This window comes from Pygocentrus nattereri, chromosome 3, assembly GCF_015220715.1.
Source record: "Pygocentrus nattereri isolate fPygNat1 chromosome 3, fPygNat1.pri, whole genome shotgun sequence".
NCBI lineage: Eukaryota > Metazoa > Chordata > Actinopteri > Characiformes > Serrasalmidae > Pygocentrus > Pygocentrus nattereri.
The window spans coordinates 23,056,573-23,075,821 of NC_051213.1; the positions used below are offsets into that span (position 1 = coordinate 23,056,573).

Below are 19,249 nucleotides of genomic sequence, written 5' to 3' on the forward strand. Positions count from 1 at the left end.
GTCCAGTTATATTATTATGGAACTTATAATGACCTATTCTAACTCATGTAAGCCCTTTTTCATTTGAAAAGGCAACCGTATTACTATTATGCTTAATAAATGCGTTTATATACCAACATGTTTTTGAGATTTTGTTCATAAATGAACAAATTGTTTGTGTGTTTGGGAAAAGGTGGGGAGTTCTCTTCTTTCCAGTGAAAGACAAAAGGCCTGAACACGAGTTAGACGGAGGCGGGCCTTGGTGTTTTATTGGCTGAACCGCTACAGAAAGACGGGCCTTCGCTTTCACTGGCTTTCCCGGCCGTGGGAGGCGGGCCTTCGTGTCTGATTGGTTGTGTCGGACTGCCATTCACCGTTCGTGCGTCATTTCCGTTGTCAGGTGGTGCTGCTATGGAAAGATGTGATCAGTCCGACGGGACGAGGCTCTTCTGCGCGGCGAAGCTTTGCTTTTCCAACACCCAAACAAACTCGCCTTTTCACCCACACACCGCTTCGTGGCGTGGGAATAGCCGTTTATGCGCCACTCCTGAGAAGAACGCTGGGCAGAGATGTCGGCGGTTTTGTAGACGGCAGAGGAGGATTCCCCCCCGGCGGTTTTAGCTCGAGGTGAGTGAGTTATTAAATGGCCCGTCAGCCCACCGAGAGAGAGAGGCGGCCAGCTGAACGAGCTAACGATAACGACAGAGCCAGTCGTAACTAGATATACATACAGCTACCGCTTCCATATGCTTCACTTTGCATGGGGAACTTCGTGCCTCGATACTGTTGGCTATTCTGAACACTGTTATCAGCTCGATCGACCAACACAAGTTTAGCTCAAAAACTGTCAGCTGAAAACGCCACGGCTAGTTAACCTAGCTAGCGACTAGCCTAGTGCTCAAAACACACAAGCGCAGTTTGTTTTGGAGTCACAGCTTCGTTTATTTCACTGACCTGTCACATTTTACACCCAGCAGTAAGCAAACATTCGGGGTGCTTAATCGTATAACGCTAACCGAGCGAGGCTTTTTCCCTATGATCAACTTACCACCAGCCTAAGCGGTGGCCCAGTCTTCCTGTGACTGATAACTCTACGTTAACGCTTTCCTTACCGCCTACGTTAAGTAACATTGAGTAACATTAGCTCCGTGCCTATAGCTGGAGGCGATAGCTCGCTAGCTAGGTTAGTTAGTTAGTTAGAGAACCCGAGTCAGCAGAAGCTGTCACCCCAGTACCGTGCTGTGCAGGGGGGCGGTGAGTTTTAACGTTAGATACACTTGTCACTGTACACCTAGTGGTGATTTAGCTAGAATGTCTGTCAATGCTTAGTCAGGAAATCTTTAAAGCTTTAAAAATTAACTAGCGTTCGTGTATTAGTACGTTAACTTGTCTTGCAGCGATTCTACTCGTGATTCTGAATTTAGCTCCCTCAATAGTGAGACAGGTATTATGTTCCAAAGCCATTGGGCTCAGATAGCTAAATTAGTTACATCGTTTCACCACAGAAGCAAACTTACCACATGCTAAAAGCAAACCTAAGGAGAAAACGAAAGAACAATTGAAAATTATTTCATGTTTTATTGTCCGTACCGTCCGTACAACCGATCCCTTGTCCTGTTTTGGCCCATTGAGCGCAAAGCTGAAAGCCTTGTGAGGTGGAACACATTGTACCTGAATTTTAGGTCTTATGAATGAACGTTGAAAACAGATATTTAGTGCTTCCCAAACATATAAGGAAAATATCCGGCCCAGGGGCAAATGCTAAACTCTGCACAAAGTCACATCAGAGTGGATTGAAATAAATATTTGAATCCCAACTTTGAATATAAGGTATGGACTGCAGGAAATGATGCAGCCTGTATTCTGCTTTCAATGATAGCCTTTCATATCTCTTTACTACTTCATGTAAATTCTTGGTCTCATTTAGGAGTGACCTACCTTGCTAGATAAATACATGGGCATGGTGTCATTGTGCAAAGCTATCAAGAAAAAAAATCTGTTGATGCATCTCAAAGGGTGATGACCATGTGATCATGTCTGTCACTGATGTCTGTCGCATTGTCAACAGTCTGGAGCTTGAGTAGAAAAAGAATCCCTGTCGAAAGTGAGAATTTATGTACAGTCACAGCCAAATGAACTCCTACTCCCTCCAGACAAGCTGTGTTCAGCTACAGAATGGCATCAAAGGATTTTTTTTATGCTTAATCTTGTGATTTCGGAGGTACAAATCATGAATCCTGACAATGCCCAATGCCCCGATTGCCCCAATTACCTTATTATGCTATTTCTGAATGTTAACTGGTTTAAATTTGAAATGTGGCATGGTGTTACATTGCTTAATCTATTTTTTTTCCATCTCTCTGTGGTGTTTATTTTTAGAATAACTCAGAATGTTGGCTCTTAATTTGATTTTGCTTGTTTTGACCAATCTAGAATTTTTATTTTTACTGCCCAAAGCTCTGCAGGTTTTATCGAATGGACTCTCACTTCCTGCATTATAGGACTATTTCTTGCTGACTGTTATGCTTGTACTGGTATTAAGATATTTCTTGTTTCTGACAAATCATAAGGCAAGTGAGAACCTGAGGGGCTTCTCTGTGAATCACACTGTGTTAGTGTTGGGCATGTACTTCCTTCTTACAGGAACCAGAGTGTTTCATCAAATTAGAGGAACCAATTTCCTGGCAAAATAAACAAGCAATGTTCCCCTGCTAAAACTGGCTGTAGGTGTTTACACTGCAGTTAAGCATGGCTAAGTCCTAAGATACCAATTTGAATGTTGGTTTTATTTTCTATTTATTTATTTTAAGCATTACTGTAATGTTAAATGCTTGAGGGTTTTCTGGGTTTTTGTTTGTAAGTATTAAAAAAAACATCTGTCTTGTACCATTCTGATTTGCAGATAAACGCACAAGATTAAGAGTAGAAGGATTAAGAATGAGGGAGAAAAGGATGAATTAAAACAGCAGAGTTCACCATGGAGCCATGTTCTATTTTTGTATACTTGATCTTCCTTTGGTGTGTGTGTGTGTGTGTGTGTGTGTGTGTGTGTGTGTGTGTGTGTGTGTGTGTGTGTGTGTGTGTGTGTGTGTGTCAAGGCCCATCTGTTGTGCATGCAGACCCTGTGCAGTCCACACATTTGCTGATTTTGAATGGACTGATGCCCACTGTGTCTGTGCATAGCTTATGCGTGTGTGTCCATTTGTGTTGGTGAGATCACATCAGGAGAATTCACACCAGCAGCCATCCTCTGTTGATGCAAATGGACCTGTGATGCCCTGCCATTCATTCAGTGCTAGTGCTTTTGGCAAGTCTTCTGATTGCTGTAAAGAGGTGGGGAGGGGTTATCTCTTACTGACACCAACCCCCATCCCCCACATAAATGCCCCCCCCTCCTTGTGACTCACTCTTGGCTGCCAGTCTACTGGAAGTCATCAGTAGTGGTGGACTGGATGTTTTCTTTCAGATTTGGAATGTGATGAGCCAGTTTGTCAGAAATCTAGTTGCTGCAGTGTTGTGAAGGTGCTCATAGAGCGTTTAGAAGTTCATGTCATTATTTATCCACTCAAGGCATGCTTTATATTTATTACATTTTTTGATGTATAGCTGCTGTTCTTAAGACACCTGCGAGATCTGTGTCCTTTTGGCATTTGATCTAATCTGCTTTTGGCTTTCTTTTACAGATCTACAGAATGTCTAAGCGCTGTTCTTCTGAGAGAGGGGCAGGGGAGTCATCCGGCAGGGCCAGCAAGCTCCTTTGTCCTGGGATATCTGGCAACAATGCTAAGAGAGCTGGCCCCTTTGTCTTAGGTAGGAAACCTGAGAATATTGGGTGCAAAATCAGATTGCCTAATCTGTGTTTATTGGTGCACTCAAAATATATTATATTACTCCGTTAAGGAATGTTTCACATGGTGTTTACAACTTAAGTTGCTTTAGCAAGGTTATACCTTGCACTTGAATTGACTTTGCATTGCACTCAGAGCTGTCAGAAATAGCTCTGTGTTAATTGAGAGCACTCTAATGAGTGTGTTTACATTTGGAGGGAAATTGCATCCCAGTGCGCAAACTGTACCTTTTGGTCCAACAACAGCTGTTCACTTTCACCACCTTCCTCTGTTAACCAGGGCCCCGTCTGGGGAATTCTCCTGTGCAGAGCATAGTGCAGTGTTTGGCCAGGAGAGATGGGACGGATGATTTCTACCAGCTAAAAGTAAGTTAGCCTACCTTTTTTTTCTATCTTAAAAAAAAAAAAAAACATAAATTGGCATGTGATCTTTCCGGCACAGAGATAAAGCAAAAGCCCCAGTGTCTCTTAGTCATTGCGAACCTTTGACCATCCTTAACAGGCCTCTTCCATATTGTTCATTTACGACCTTATACAAGAGATTTGCTTAATCTGGGGACATCTGACCGCTGCGAGCAATTCACTTACTTTATGAGGGGCTATTGGATAATGAGTCTAAGAAACCTCTGTTTGAGTAAGAATTTAATTTAGAGATGCTAACCAAGGATTTGAGGACTGTATCTCTTTTCTGCTGTATAGAGCTCAATGTGTGCCAGTTCTTTGTTCCAGCTGTATCTGTGCTGAATGAGGGGTGGGTGTATCTGCCTTCTTCTGGCTAGAAGCTTTTATCAGGTCATCTGTGTTGTCTCATTATCAAGAATTGGCCTACTTTGTCACCCCTGGAAAGATAAGGAAGCTGAGATGCTTAAGATGCTTTAAAATCTGTTGGGGTCATGCCCTCTGAGCTTTAGTCTCTTCCTTAGATTCTGACCCTAGAGGAGCGAGTGGATGCAGCCGGGGAGACACAAGAGGAGAGGCAAGGCAAAATGCTGCTGCACACAGAGTACTCATTGCTGTCTCTGCTCCATAACCAGGATGGAGTGGTGCACCACCATGGCCTCATTCAGGTAGAAGCAAAGCAGATGTAACAAAAACATGCATTTTAAAGGGTTTACTAGGAAAATATACTTGTACATGCTCCGCTTTCTGAGGTGATAATCTTAGACTTACCTGCCTCATCATGAACTGTGTTCATATTTCTGCCCTATGGTTTCCTTTTTGCAACTGTTCGGATTAGATTTAGCACATTCTGCAAAGTCTTCTTTGACTCCTCCTGTGTAATTTTTTTTAGTGTAAACATTATTTCTACAAGAACATTATGCTGCACAGCTCAAAGTGACTCATCAGTTAGTTTAGTTTATGTTTGATCCAGGCGTTCTTCTCCCGCTCTCTCATCTGCCTCACTGCTGTTGCCACTCCTCTTCCTCTCCTAGCAGAGCAGAGATTCACAATTGCATGGCTGAACTGTGTGCACCATTCATTCAAGCATGCACTATTGATTGGGTTATTATAGCTCCTCTCCAGAGGGGGCTGTAAACTATGGATCACCTCTGTAAGCCTGCAGTGGCACAGTCATCTCTTAGCCCATCTACATGCTAACCGTGCAAGCAGCCAAAGTCTAGCCATATTTGAACCCTAGAGAGACTATCTTTCATGCTGTTATGAATATTCCATAGTCCCAGGAAGAATTGGTAGTGTCTCATTATTTAAATGGTTTGTACCTATCTGTGCCTCTCTACCAGTGCTTTCCCTAATAACCCTTCTCTGGTTCTCAGGATCGCTCCTATGAGATTGTGGAGGACATGGAGTCCAATAAGGTGCGCAAGATGAAAAAGCGTATCTGTCTGGTGCTGGATTGCCTGTGCGCTCATGACTTTAGTGACAAAACAGTTGACCTGATCAACTTGCAACATTACGTCATCAAGGAGAAGAGGCTGAGTGAGCGCGAGGCCATTGTCATCTTCTATGACGTAGTGCGAGTTGTGGAGGCGTTACATAAGGTGAGTACTGGTTTATAGATTCCCAATACAAAGTATGGATGACCTTAAATGGGCCGTGAATGAATGAATGAATGAATGAATGAACAGTTTTGGGTAGAAATCGTCATATGTTTTATCTATTAAATTACAAAAATGCAAAAATGAAGTGCTTCTCCAGACACTGCCTCTCTCTCTCTCTCTCTCTGTGCAGAAGAACATTGTGCACAGAGACTTGAAGCTTGGAAACATGGTGCTTAACAAAAGGTAGGACCTCACCCCACTGATTTCTTTTCCCCTTTTACCTGCTGTGCTAGAGGAGCAGATTGCCTCCGTCTGACTTTCATTTGGCCTTCAGGCAGCACCAAGGCAGGTGCTTATTCACCAAGAAAAGCCTGGCCTTGTTGACCCACCCCAAGCGCTGGAGAATAAGCATATGATTCAGCCCTGTGGTTGGAGTTTGGGAAGCAGGAGAGGGAGCCTCTTCCAGTGAAAATAAGTCAGCACGGAACATGCCCTTGCTTTGTTCTCTGGAAGCGGGAGAGAGTTGGGGGGGGGGGGGGGGGGGGGGGGTGATTGCACATGGAGGCAGGGGTATTTCGGGTCAGTGCAGCAATTTGGATAGTTACTGCAGAATTCCAACCTCTGTCTGTGTATGTTGTGTATGTAAGATGGCCCTTTTTAACTCTGACGGTTTTATTTTTTTCACTTTCAGTTTTATTTACCAAATTCCTCTTTACTAGATTAATTATGCATGGCAGTTTGAGTTGAAAGTTCAGTGAACGGTTTCATTTTTATACAACGCTGGTTGCTGGAAAAGGTTTAAATTAGTGTGCTGTACACTGAATAATGAAAAATCCTTAATTGTAGCTGCTCACATTTGCAAACATGTGTTGCTTGTGTCTGGGTTGGAACCACATGAGGCTCATGCTAATACTCAATCAGTCTAATCTTGGAACTCACCCTGCTGCACCATGTGAGCTTGACAGCATGCTCACATGGTGAAGCAGAATGAGTTTCGACTGTCTCCCAGCAACACAACTTGCTGAACAATTAGAGTTGACTGCAAGCCTTCCATGGCATGAGCATTTGGACTAACCATACACATAGGACACATTTTAAAGGCTTTGCTGTTGATCTGGTGCGTCTTTGTGTGGAGTAAACCTGAAAATACAGCGCAGTTCTTGCAGAATTCTTGACTAGTTTGGCCCATGTATGCAGTTATTTTTTAACAGTGTTGTGGTTGGTGGCTTTTCAGCAAAGGCTGAAATAATCACTCTGAAGCAGCACACGAAAATGAATAAATAAATGGTTGATGTTTAATTCTAATACATACATAAATAAGCTTACATGTAGTCTCCTATAGTGATGAGAAGGAGTGCTCTGGTCTGACTGGCTCAATGGAGCAGGAGAGTAGAACACTCTGTCCCAGCTGGAGACAATACAGTGCGCTGCCAAAGGATCCATAGCTCAGAGCTGAGTCACACACGCACACACGTCACCCTGGCAGGGCTCTCCCTCTGCAGTTTTTCCACATACCTCTCTTACCCTTTCGTCTTTTCAACCTGTTCCTTCTGCTGATTGCAGAGCATTTGCTCACCGGGCGCTAGGAAGGAAACTAAGGATGTACCTCTTTCAGTTCATTTGGATGAAGCTCTGGCTCTAGATGGTGACTGTTCATGCAAGCAGCTCTGTAACAGATTCGTTCAGATGATGTAATCTCCTGATTGTCTACAATATTCAGAGGAAAGAACATTTCACTGAGGAGTGATTTTGTGTTTCAGTAATTAAGTAGTTATTTGAGCATAAATATCCAGCTGAACTGATGTTTGAGAGCCCTGTATAGTGTAAACCAGGGGTCCCAAGTCAGTGGGATTTGCATTCTGCCAGGAGGAGCACAACTGTATGTAGCCATCAGTTGTTTGAAGACTGAGACTGCCTGATTAAACAAGTGGAGTCAAATGTACTTTAAACAGCCTTTAATGGATAAGATTGATGAAGCAATTAAAATTAGAAGGCGTTGCTGGGGAGGTTTGACCTTCCCAAACCTAACAAATGGTTATTCTGTTAAAGCAAATTTAGGTAGTCAAACTATAATTATCTCTTTGCACATGACAGCATGATATTTATGACCAACAATCAATCAACATGAAGTTGAGTTGACATTAAGAAAGTAAAGCATTTACAATGGCAAGAAAGCAATGCTGTCACAACTGCTTCTGTATTGATACTTAGTGGAGTAATAACTGCTTTATATTCTTATTACATGTGTAGGGTGTTTACTTCCTCTGCTAAATACCTGATATTCTTCACATGTGTTATACCATTAAATAGCATGAAGGAAAAAAAATGACTGGAAGGTTTCAGAAATCACAAAGTTAACCTGTGCAGCAAGTTGCCATGGTGATGTAGGATTAAGGATTAAGTGACCCTTATTAGTCCCACAACAGGGAAATTTCACCTCCACATTTAACCCATCCTTGCAGTGAAACACCACATACACACTAGTGAGCACACACACTTGCCCAATCCGCAGCGCCCGAGGAGCATTTGGGGGTTAGCTGTCTTGCTCAAGGACACCTCAGTCATGTACTGTCGGCTCTGGGGATCACACCGGCGACCTTCCAGTCACACGGACAGTTCCTTAACCTCCAGCCCACGACTGCCCCCCAGACTGGTGTGGTGGGACCAGGTGAGGTCATCAGTGAGGTGTACGTCGAGAAACTTCACACTGCTGACTCTCTCCACTTCGGCTCCATTGATGAATAGGAGAGAGTGACCACCCCTCTGCTAACCTCCAGCCCACGACTGCCTCAAATGTAGCCACCATGTAGCCTGGTAAAATGTGATTCACTGTTATGAATCCAGAGCTAGCTAAGCAAGAAATCCTGCTTTGTGAGGCAGGCCACTGGTGTAGATGATCATATTCATGCTTTTTGTGTTTGTCCTAGAGCTGACCTTATTGTTTTCACACTTGCCCCACGTTGCTGTGATGGTGTTGCACAGCTGATGCTGTCTTTGAGGAGCATTCTAATCAAATGTATGCTTTTGTCAAATTTAAAAAATGGCAAATACAGCTGTAGCTCCAGAGTTTGCTTGGACTGGTCAGTTCAACACTTAAACAAAAGGTTAACAAGTAGTGAAGGCGGTCAGTATTGTCCTGTGAGAAGCACAGCTCCCTGATGTACTGGAGATTCACCGACGCCTTTTAAACATCTGCCTCCACCCATTCACACCTTTCACATCCTGCCGAGTACACACACTTTCCCTGTCACCGGGGTTCCTTAGTGCTGCTACAGCAAAGGCAACACAGTAGTCCAGAGTGTGTACATCTGTGCATTCATCACTCACTGGAACTTCAGGTAGCAAAGCAAAGATCAAGACAGGTCATCTTATGCAAGTACATCTATGTTTTATAGTTTTTCAATACAAAATGTACTGACCAGAGAAAAACAAGGCTATCCCACAATGCCAAGACCTCCAAAATGGTCCTTTCTACAGAAGCTGTTTCACTTTTAAAACTGAAAGGTTACTGGTTACTGAGGTTCAGGGTAGTTTTAGGGTTAGTCTTAGAAAATTCTTCGTACAATACTTTGCTAACGTTGCCCTTCATTTGTGTTGCTTCCGGTCAGAACCACCATTAAGTACAAATGATGATTTTTCAGGTTCAAAAAGTCAGATATTTAACAGATAATTACACAGAAGCCTGTAAAACTAAATATTTAATCTTTTTTTCAGTCTGTGTCCACGCTTTGCCTTTTATTACAGCTTCCATTCTTTTCAGGAGACTCACTTTTACTTTTTTCAAAAAAATAAAATAAAGTAAAAGTTCAGTTTTAGAAGTTGGTTGTATTTTCTGCTTCTCGTGATCCATGAAGTAATGCCAAATAGAAGAGTGGAGCGTGATTTTTCTTCTGTCTTGCAAAGATGAAAGCTTTGTGGTCTACCAGGTGTTTCACAGTTATTAGGACTCCATATCTTTTAATAATTCTTTGAACTCCTGTTAATTTGTAGTTAATGGCTGTTTTGCCTGGGAAATGAATAGATGAGTATATGCATGTGTGAGTGTGCCCTCTATGACCCATATCCTGGCACTGTGTAAAAACTTGTGGGTGCGTGAGTGACGAAGAGAGAGAAGTCGTCTTGTAATAAGTGCATACATTCCTCATCATCCCAGAGTGACAGTGAAGTGCTTCTGCTTTCTATTTCTTTAAACATAGTTCCTGTTTTGGTGAGTGTTGCTTAAATGGAGGAACGAACTCCATTTATTGAAATGTTGCATGAAAGTCCTGTGTTGCTGTCAAACGAAGGCAGCTGTGTCAGGATTGCAGCCCTGAGACTTCCCCCTTACATTTAAATCTTTTAGCTTTTCCCAGTAGTAGGGATATTTTTAGCTGCAGGGAGAGGCAAGAATTCTTCCGGTTTCCCTCTTGTGTACGGGAAGTGGAGATGAAGTGCTGTGGGTTAGCATCCTGAGGGACACTTGTGAGGAGAGCAAGCTTTATCAGCTTGGGAGCTGCAGCTGAAACAGAGCTACACCAAGGAGCCCTATGTTGTGTTTAACAAAGAAAGAAATTTGAATAAAGCTGAGTAACTTAAGCCAGATGTCAAGCCATTCCAGTAGGAGATGTTTGTACTGGATGTTCCTCCTTTTGCATTTAAGTTATCTGGCTAACTGAGATCCTGCTTTGGGAAACAGCTTTTAGCTGTGCGATCTAAACACATGTGGCTCTGTTGTGTAGAAATCCAAAGAGATCAGATTGGCACCACACACACACTTCCGTTTACATTCTGTAAACAGCCAGTTTGCAATTAAATTGATAGGAAACTCCCAGGAAAGCTGAAGACTTGTGGAACAGCCCTAATTGTAACCTTGCATGCTTGTGAGTCACTGTCAGAGTGTGAAAGTGAGAGAGATTTGGAGAAGCAGTGGAAAAGAGGATGTGACTGATAGAATGGTTTCATGAGAAAAGCTTCGGTGATGAGCCTCTACAGCTGTGTTTTTGGCAAAGCTGTGCCCATTGGATGTCTCTTCCATAGCAACACTGTCTGCTGAGGAGTTTGGTCTATGCACACTGGCTTTTATGAGCAATGGTTATTGTGCCTCGGAATGTAAAATAGCTCCGATCACTCCTCTTTACTGTGAAAGGTTAGTCATCCGTGTGCTTGCGCTAAGCCACAGGTTGACTCACTTGTTTGTCAAAGTACAGCCTCTGTGTGTACTGTCATGTTTAGTTCTGTTCTCAGCAAAGGCAGGGCATCGCGATTTCTGCTGCACTCCATGGCTCTCTGCCACCCACAACAGTTGTGATGACACAGATGAAAATATCAGACATGTTCATGCATATACCAACAGAGCTCATCTAACAACAGTGGGGAAGTTTCAGGAAGTCATTGTATGTGTGCACCCCCACTCCCTGTCCTCTATTTTTTTAACTTTTTAAATGGTAAACAGAGTTTTAGAAAATGCTTTAGACTCACAGCATCCAGCTAAACACAAGGATTTTGAATGGAAGTTACTAAAATATTGGAGTTTGAGATGGCAGGAGGTAGGAGAGTGAGCCAGCAACCAGAGGTTTTCAGGTCAAATCACAAGACTGACTGGCTGTTCTGGATAGCCCCAGATAACCCAACGCTGTGCTGCTCCAATACTGGACATAGTTCGTCAGCAAAATCACAAAACATCAGCAAAACTATAGGATCAATGAAGTAGAACACAACAACCCAGCTTGGCTTTAATCTACTCCATCCAAAATATAAAACTTTTTGGTACTAACATATTTTTCATCTGGTTGTTAAGCATGTTCACATAAAGCTGTGCATTTCTATGTTGCAGAACTCATCGGATCACGATCACCAACTTCTGTCTGGGTAAACATTTGGTGAGTGAAGAAGATCTACTGAAGGACCAGAGAGGCAGCCCAGCCTATATCAGCCCCGATGTCCTGAGCGGTGAGATGTTGTGGATGCATGTGTGTTTGTGTATGGAAGAGGGAGAGAGAGAGGCTATGACTCACCCTCCATGTCACCACTGTAATCAAAACTCATAAACTCAACCACCCACACTGCACTGATCACGACAGCAGTCAGAAACAGCAGGAATGACTGAGGGTTGGCTTTACTTAGGTAGATTATTACCTGTGTATTGTGCCATAGGTGTTCTGTACATCTATTTGAATAAATTGTGAATATACTGTGATTGGTAATAAGAAGTCATGCTGACAGTAACATTCTGCCCCTGTACTGTCATTCTGTGACTAAAAAGAATCAGGCCTGCTTTTGGATTAACGTGGTTTTAACTTGTGTTTTACATGGAATTTTGCACAAACACCACCTCCTTGGATCTCTGTTAATCATGATGGCACTCATGGTTCTGCTTTTCCAGGTAGATTTAGAGGCCAGTTGTTGTTATTATTTTTTTTGGTATATGTGGTTGGTGAGGACTGTTTGTTTGTTCTCCTCCGTTCTCGTAAAAACAAAGGGAACTCGGACGTAGATCAGCGAAACGTGACAATAGAACAATGAAGCACTGCCTGAATGAGTCATCAGCATGAGTCACCCCGAGGGAAGCTACTCCTCCTTCCTCTCTCTCTCTCTCTCTCTCTCTCTCTCTCTCTCTCTCTCTCTCTCTCTCTCTCTCTCTCTCTCTCTCTCTGTCTGTCTGTCTGTCTGTCTGTCTGTCTGTCTGTCTGTCTGTCTGTCTGTCTTTTTTATTCTTCATCCTTTCTTCTATGTCGTCTTTTTATTCTTCTCTTTTTTGCTTTCTATTTTGGTTTCTGCTTTTAATATTCATGAAGCAGAGAAGTGCAGATGCCTTGTGCATATGCAATTCAGGCAGGCACATTGAAGCTTCAGAACAGTTACGTATCTGCTGTACAGGACATGTAGAAGGTGTCAGTTCTGGAGCTGTCATTTGCAGTGACTCATGAGCTTTTCTGCCAGCTTGTTTTAATTAGCTATTTATGGCCATGAGCAGAAATTCACAGAGTGTTAAGGTTATCTGTCTGCTGGGAAGATATTTTATTACCTGGTTTTCCACAAACAGAACATTATTGCCTTACTTCTTCATTTTGAATGGCTATGGTTATGATATTGAGCAGTGTTTGATTTATTGGATACTAATATGGGAGGTGAAAAGTTGGACTGCACTGCAGTAGTTGTAAATATACATCTCAATATTTTCAGCCTTTTGATAATAATTTCTCCAGGACATGGTTCTACTTTTTTATTGCAGAAGAGCATCAGGTAGTGTGTGTATTGTGTGCACAGAATGTGCTTAATGAGGTGTATTAAGATCCCTCTATTATGCTGTCTAATGTAGTCTTTCCAAAAAAAATTGCAGAACTGAATATTTGATACGTCGCCAAACCTTATGCTAAGATTTATTTTAATTTCTTATCCTTGTAATTCTTGTGAGGTTTTGGTCAGTTAGAATATTACCCACTGGGGCTGATATTTGAAGACACTAGGTTTGTAGTTTTAGGTTCACAGGCTTACAGAGTTTGTTGTTTTGTGCAGGTCGGCCATACCGTGGAAAGCCCAGTGATATGTGGGCTCTTGGTGTGGTACTGTTCACCATGCTCTACGGCCAGTTCCCCTTTTACGACAGCATACCTCAAGAGCTCTTCCGCAAGATCAAAGCTGCAGAGTACTCTATCCCAGAGTGAGTGATGCACATGTCTCTGCTTGCGTTACTTTTCTCTCATGAATAAACTTTATCTCTTAAAATGTCTGTGTTTGTGTTGGAAGCAGGAAAGGCATGCTATATTCTTGCAGTGTTTTTTGTCTTTTTAATTAAGCATTTTGGTGGGAATGATCATGTTTATTCTGGTGTTCTGATGTCCTGTGTGTACACTCTCGTGCAGGGATGGGCGGGTGTCTGAGAACACCGTGTGTTTGATTCGTAAGCTGTTAGTGCTGGATCCCCAGCAGAGGCTGACTGCAGCAGAAGTTCTGGAGTCTCTCAGCGGAATCATCGCCTCCTGGTGAGTCCCAGCTCACTGCTTCCTACCTGCACTTTGCACTGAACTGAAGTTTTGCTCCTTCAGTATTACCTCACTGGGTTGCATAACTGCACTGGGATTTAGAGTAATAGCAGTGCCGCTCCCAGAATACGACTCAGGAAGTTCAGTGTTCAGTAATCTGTTGAAAGTTTGTTTGTATGACCTCAAGAGAGGTGATTCATTGGCATATGGTCATCAGTCTCTGAACTCTGCTTCATAGGCAATCTGTCTCATCAGTGAGCGGCCCCCTGCAGGTGGTGCCAGACATAGATGACCAGCTCAACCAACCTGAGCATCTGCAGGAGGTCAGTACTTGGTTACATGGTTAGAAATGTTCATAATATGAGACAAATCTTGTTGCAGAAATGGTGGGGTTCAGAAATCAGAGACCACAATTGATGAAAATTGAAATGAAAATTCTTCTTCTTGTTCTTCTACTTTTACTACTTCTTCAAACAGTCCTGGTCCTGGAGATCTGCTGCCCTGATGGTTTAGCTCCAACACTAATATAACCCTCCTGATCCAGATCATGAAGGCGTTTATGAGCATATGCATAATAGGTAATCTCCTGGGTGGTAGATCTCCAGGACAAGGATTGGGCACCCCTGTTTCAGAAGTTTGAAGATTAAAAATAAGACAAAAAAAAAGTTTCGACAAGTAAAACAAAGAATAACTATACTATACAGGATTCTATACTTTTCCTGGTCGCTATTCAAATTAACCACATTTGTGACACTGATCATATCTTTGAATAAAAGTTTGTTTGTTTGTTTGTTTATTTGACATACTCATCTGAGCAAAGCATGCCAGCTCAAGATTCTACTTTGTCATTAAAATAATGCGTAATGATATTTTTAAAACAGAAAATTAGAGAAGATTGATGAAAGCAGTAGGGAACTCTGAAAATGTCTGGAATGATAAACATGGGTGTAGATGATTCCATAATAATTGAGCAACCAGTAGATTATCAGACATTATTAAAAGAAAATAAAGATCCAGAATGCCTCATAATTGAAAAGCAGTGATACAATCTAACCTGATAAGAGATATCAACAAATTCTTTGCAGGTTAATTGATAGTTACAGTATTATTGAATATTTGATCAGTTATTTATTAAAGCAACCAAAAATATTTTATTGTTTAGTGTACAATGCTTCAAACTGTTTTAATGCATATTACAACTGGGGGAAAATGTTTTCTGTGTGTGTAGCTGTGTGAGTGAATTTAGCTCTCTTTCGGTGTGCTATTCAGGTGAAGGTGACGGAGGAGTCGTCGCAGTACGAGTTTGAGAACTACATGCGCCAGCAGCTGCTGCTGGCCGAGGAGAAGAACACTATCCATGAGGCCAAGAACTTCCTGACCAAGCGGCCCTTTGGCAACGTGCCGCCAGTGAGGCGCCTGGGCCACGACGCTCAGCCCGTCAGCCCGCTGGACGCCGCTATACTGGCCCAGCGCTTCCTCAGGAAGTAGCACCATGGCAACACCTGCGGCCAGGAGCAGGTCACTGTGAGCGGGATGCCCCATGGAACCGGCCTCGTGTGTGGCTGTGTGTGTTTGTGTGTTTTTGAGAGTGTTTGGGTGGGAAGACGTCAAGCATATAATTTTTATTTTTTATTTTTAATCCCATCTGTTCCTCTTACTGGCCGAGGAAGCGGACTCTGGCTTGAGCAGCACACAGAAACTGTGGGGCATAAAGCCCTAGCGTATGCCCCCTCCCTCTCACTCTGACAGACATTATCAGCAATACCTGAACTGAATCATGTAGCAAATGGGCACACACATCACACACATGCATACATCTCTCATTCTCCTTTTCTATTCTCTCAGCACTTTCCATGGGAACATCTCAGATCACCGGACCTCCATCCCACCCTCTGCCCGTCTCTCCCTTTTCCCCTTAAATCAGACCCGTCTGCATTGGTCCCATCTGCATCCACGACTGCCAATCTACCTCTTACAGTCTCTCTGTTTCTGTCTGTCAGTCCGTTCAGAACTATGCTCTCTCATATATATATATATATATATATATATATATATATATATATATATATATATAAAACATGGTTGTTTTTTTTTGTTTGTTTGTTTTTTTGTTTTGTTTTTTTTTTTGGAAAACAAGTATCCAAATATGGGGATAGTGCCACAACCACAGGCTTAAGAGCATTATTATTTTGGTTTATTTTGGTGTGGAACTCTTTGGCGTGTCAAAACCAGCGATTAGTTTTGCCTCACAATCTGAATAAGCTTTTTTTTCCACTTAGAAAAAGTAGCATTTAGCTAATGTTCTGTTTTTTTTTTTTTTTTTTGTTTTGTTTTTTTCCCATTGAAAATTAATTTGCTCAGTCTTGCCAGCTGTAACCTCAGTTATGAAATTGTACTATAACACAAGGTTTCTGTATTCCTTCCTCTCTCGATTGGGCATTCACAGGCAGCTAGTGTTGTACAGCTCAAAGTCTAGATGCCAAGAATGGGATGGAAAGAGTCACTTAAGTCACCTCTTTACATCCTGCAGCCCAGTGAGGTACGATATGATTTGTTTTTTTTTTTTGTTTTTTTTTGTAATTTGCATCTAATCCCACATGGATGGACATTTCTTTATACACATTTTCCCTCAACCATCAAATAATACATGCCTTCTGGTGCTGTTCTTAGTATAACAGGTTATGGCGCTTATAGTGCGCGTGCTAAGGGTTTGGATCATTTGGGTCAGCGCTGTGAGGAGATCGGGGAGCTGAAGGTGAGCTGAGGCCATCAGGAAGCAGGAAGGCTTAGGCTGCAGTCACGCGGATTTAACTTTGTTAAGCCCTGTAAGCGTCTCCCTTAAGCTCTGCGCCATTCCCGTAGTGACCGAGCCCAGCCTCACAGGCCACTCTGGCTTTGAAGAGCCATCACCTCTTTGAAGTGCATCTCCTGCAACAAGTTCACGGTTGTATTGTGTTTATTAAGCACAGAGATCATGGCTGCCCTTCAGGCCAGGCTACTGGGGAACGATTATTAGGAACTAAATGCAGAATATAAACCCGAAGTAGTCAGCATTGGCTAGGAATGTATAACCAACCCTAATCCTCACCTTCCAATTTTTTAATGCCATTTTCTTTGTGTCATGCATAAAAAATAAGCATAATCCTCTTAAAACAGTGGTCAACCACTGTGTGTATTTTCTCCGTCACTGTTGATGAGAATGTTGCAGGATAGAAGTATTTACAATCTTGTTTGGACTGTTTTCCAATCCCATTTAAGCTACTTTTACGAATCATAGTCACTGAATATCTTGCCTTAGATTGAGAGATTGTCATTTTAGCTGTGAGCAGTGAAAATGTATCCTTGATGCTCCAGTATATCTTAGTAAACAGGTGATGAACGTGACTTAATTTGTGAGGTTCTGGCTGGTTCCACTAATATCTTTTTAAGGAAAAACAAATCCAGTACTGTACTGGTCTCTGAGCTTCTCACCGCAGTTCTAATTGTTATTTCTGTTTTTACCATTTCAAGGCTGAAGCAGTTCTACAGGCAGCATGAATGAAATCTGCTTGGCTTTTCTTCCTGTTGTGTTGTGTTTTTTGTTTAGTTTAGTTTTTTTTTTTTTTTTTTTAATTCCTTTCTATGGGTTTTTATTTATTCGCTGTGTATATGGACTTTCTTTCATCTGTTATTTTGAGCTCCCCTGTCCTCTTAAGGTGTGAAGTATCATGAGATCACATAATCTGACTCTAAAGCGTTGCTGTGATCTTTCTTTTTTTTCCCCCAGTAATCCCCAGTGAAGGTCTTTATTTCCCTTTTCTTTTAAAATCTTGAGTAATTGTTGCCACAATCCTGATGGTTTATTAAGCTAATAATGAGACTGACTTTGCATAGCTCTATTTTTACGCAAACTAAATTATAGCACACATTAGAATGACATTTAGAAACAATGTAGAGTTTATCCTGCAAGTTTGATACAACACCGCACTCTGGCCAGTGTGTAAATACCATCTTGATGGCGAGTTGTGTTCGTAGTACAAAAAAAAAACAAAAACAGTAGGCTGCCATTCTGCAGTTACACCAATGCTTTAACACGAGATGAATACTTGTCAAAGTGATTTGACTGCCACCATTGAAAGCATTAGTCTACTCCCATCTCAATGTGAATATTTTTAGGGTATAAAGCAGTATTGTAGATGGCATGCATGCCAGAGAGAGAGAGAAAGAGAGGGAGTTTGTTTGCGTGAGAGAATTATCTGCAGGGCAAATGTAAGCACCAGATCCCTCTTCTCTCAAATTAAAAAAACATGAGTGCCCAATCATCCATTAGCAGCAGGGCAAAGTAGTGATCCCTCAGCGCCATCTTCTCATCGTAAATCTGTAGGTTTACAATGTAACTGTATAGTTGGTACCCTAACCTAGAGCTACGTTTAGGTCATTATTGCTGTTAAATGAATGCCCACCCCATTTAAATGTCTGAACAGAATTGCTCCCCGCATAGACAGTTTTCTGTAGCGCCCTTGGCATCAGATGGCCAAGCTGTACGTGCAGCATGAGAAGTGTTTGTTGTTGAGCTATGTTGTTTATACATTTAAAAGAAACTAATGCATGACTCAGACTTGCGAGATGTGCCACAAGTTCTCTGCAATTAGCATACCAGATCGTTTGGATGGCTGTGGGTGTTTTCAGAAGTGAAATTCGTAGTCCATTTGCAAATACACTAAAAAAGAAGAGACTCATCTCAGCAGTGATAAATTGGGAGGTTTCGTTTGGAGGTTTCAGAGCAGTTTTTGTTTGGAAGTATGATTTTTTTTTTTTTTTTTTTTTTTTTTTTTTTTTTGTCCTGTCGTATAAGCATTTGCGTATTTTACTAACTGGAAACTTTAAATTGGTGTAGAATGAGATGATGGTAAAATTAGTTCAAAGCCTAAAAGTTTGGTGTTGTAAGCTGCTTGGTTGGATAGATATTAAAGAAGAAACTGGGATAATGTACAGAGATAAAAACAAATTTGTATAAAAGACATATTTTTGTACTTCATAAAATCTCTACATGCATGTCAGCAATAAACTTTGATATGGAAAATCCTGGTTTATGTTTTTATTTACTTGCTTTTGCACATTGGTATGCATTTAATTTTCATTGCTTTTTATTCTCCAAAGAGCTGAAAAAAAAATGAATTTGACAATAGCCATGACGACATTCAAAGGAGTAAAACTGATTCTCTCTCTCTCTCTCTTTTGCTCGGTCTCTCTCTCTCTCTCTCTCTCTCTCTCTCTCTCTCTCTCTCTCTCTCTCTTTTGCTCGGTCTCTCTCTTTTGCTCGGTCTCTCTCTTTTGCTCGGTCTCTCTCTCTCTCTCTCTCTCTCTCTCTCTCTCTCTCTCTCTCTCTCTCTCTTTTGCTCGGTCTCTCTCTCTCTCTCTCTCTCTCTCTCTCTTTTGCTCGGTCTCTCTCTCTCTCTCTCTCTCTCTCTCTCTTTTGCTCG

At 41.9% G+C, this 19,249-nt stretch overlaps 1 protein-coding gene across 1 annotated transcript; it reads left to right on the plus strand.

The window, feature by feature from the left end:
- Nucleotides 1–384: 384 nt before the first annotated feature.
- stk40 (serine/threonine kinase 40) lies at nucleotides 385–15,802 on the plus strand. The gene is made up of 11 exons (XM_017708216.2): nucleotides 385–606; nucleotides 3,663–3,789; nucleotides 4,107–4,192; nucleotides 4,750–4,893; nucleotides 5,602–5,826; nucleotides 6,017–6,069; nucleotides 11,639–11,754; nucleotides 13,321–13,465; nucleotides 13,668–13,787; nucleotides 14,026–14,110; nucleotides 15,057–15,802. The coding sequence occupies exons 2-11, from the start codon at nucleotides 3,672–3,674 to the stop codon at nucleotides 15,273–15,275; spliced, it is 1,311 nt and encodes a 436-aa protein (XP_017563705.1). The 5' UTR covers nucleotides 385–606; nucleotides 3,663–3,671; the 3' UTR covers nucleotides 15,276–15,802.
- Nucleotides 15,803–19,249: the final 3,447 nt, after the last annotated feature.

Coding starts and splice junctions, on each gene's coding strand:
- stk40 (XM_017708216.2), top strand. CDS start 3,672: ATGTCTAAGCGCTGTTCTTCTGAGAGAGGGGCAGGGGAGTCATCCGGC. Junction 3,790..4,106: donor AGCTGGCCCCTTTGTCTTAG/GTAGGAAACCTG, acceptor TCTGTTAACCAG/GGCCCCGTCTGGGGAATTCT. Junction 14,111..15,056: donor AACCTGAGCATCTGCAGGAG/GTCAGTACTTGG, acceptor TGTGCTATTCAG/GTGAAGGTGACGGAGGAGTC.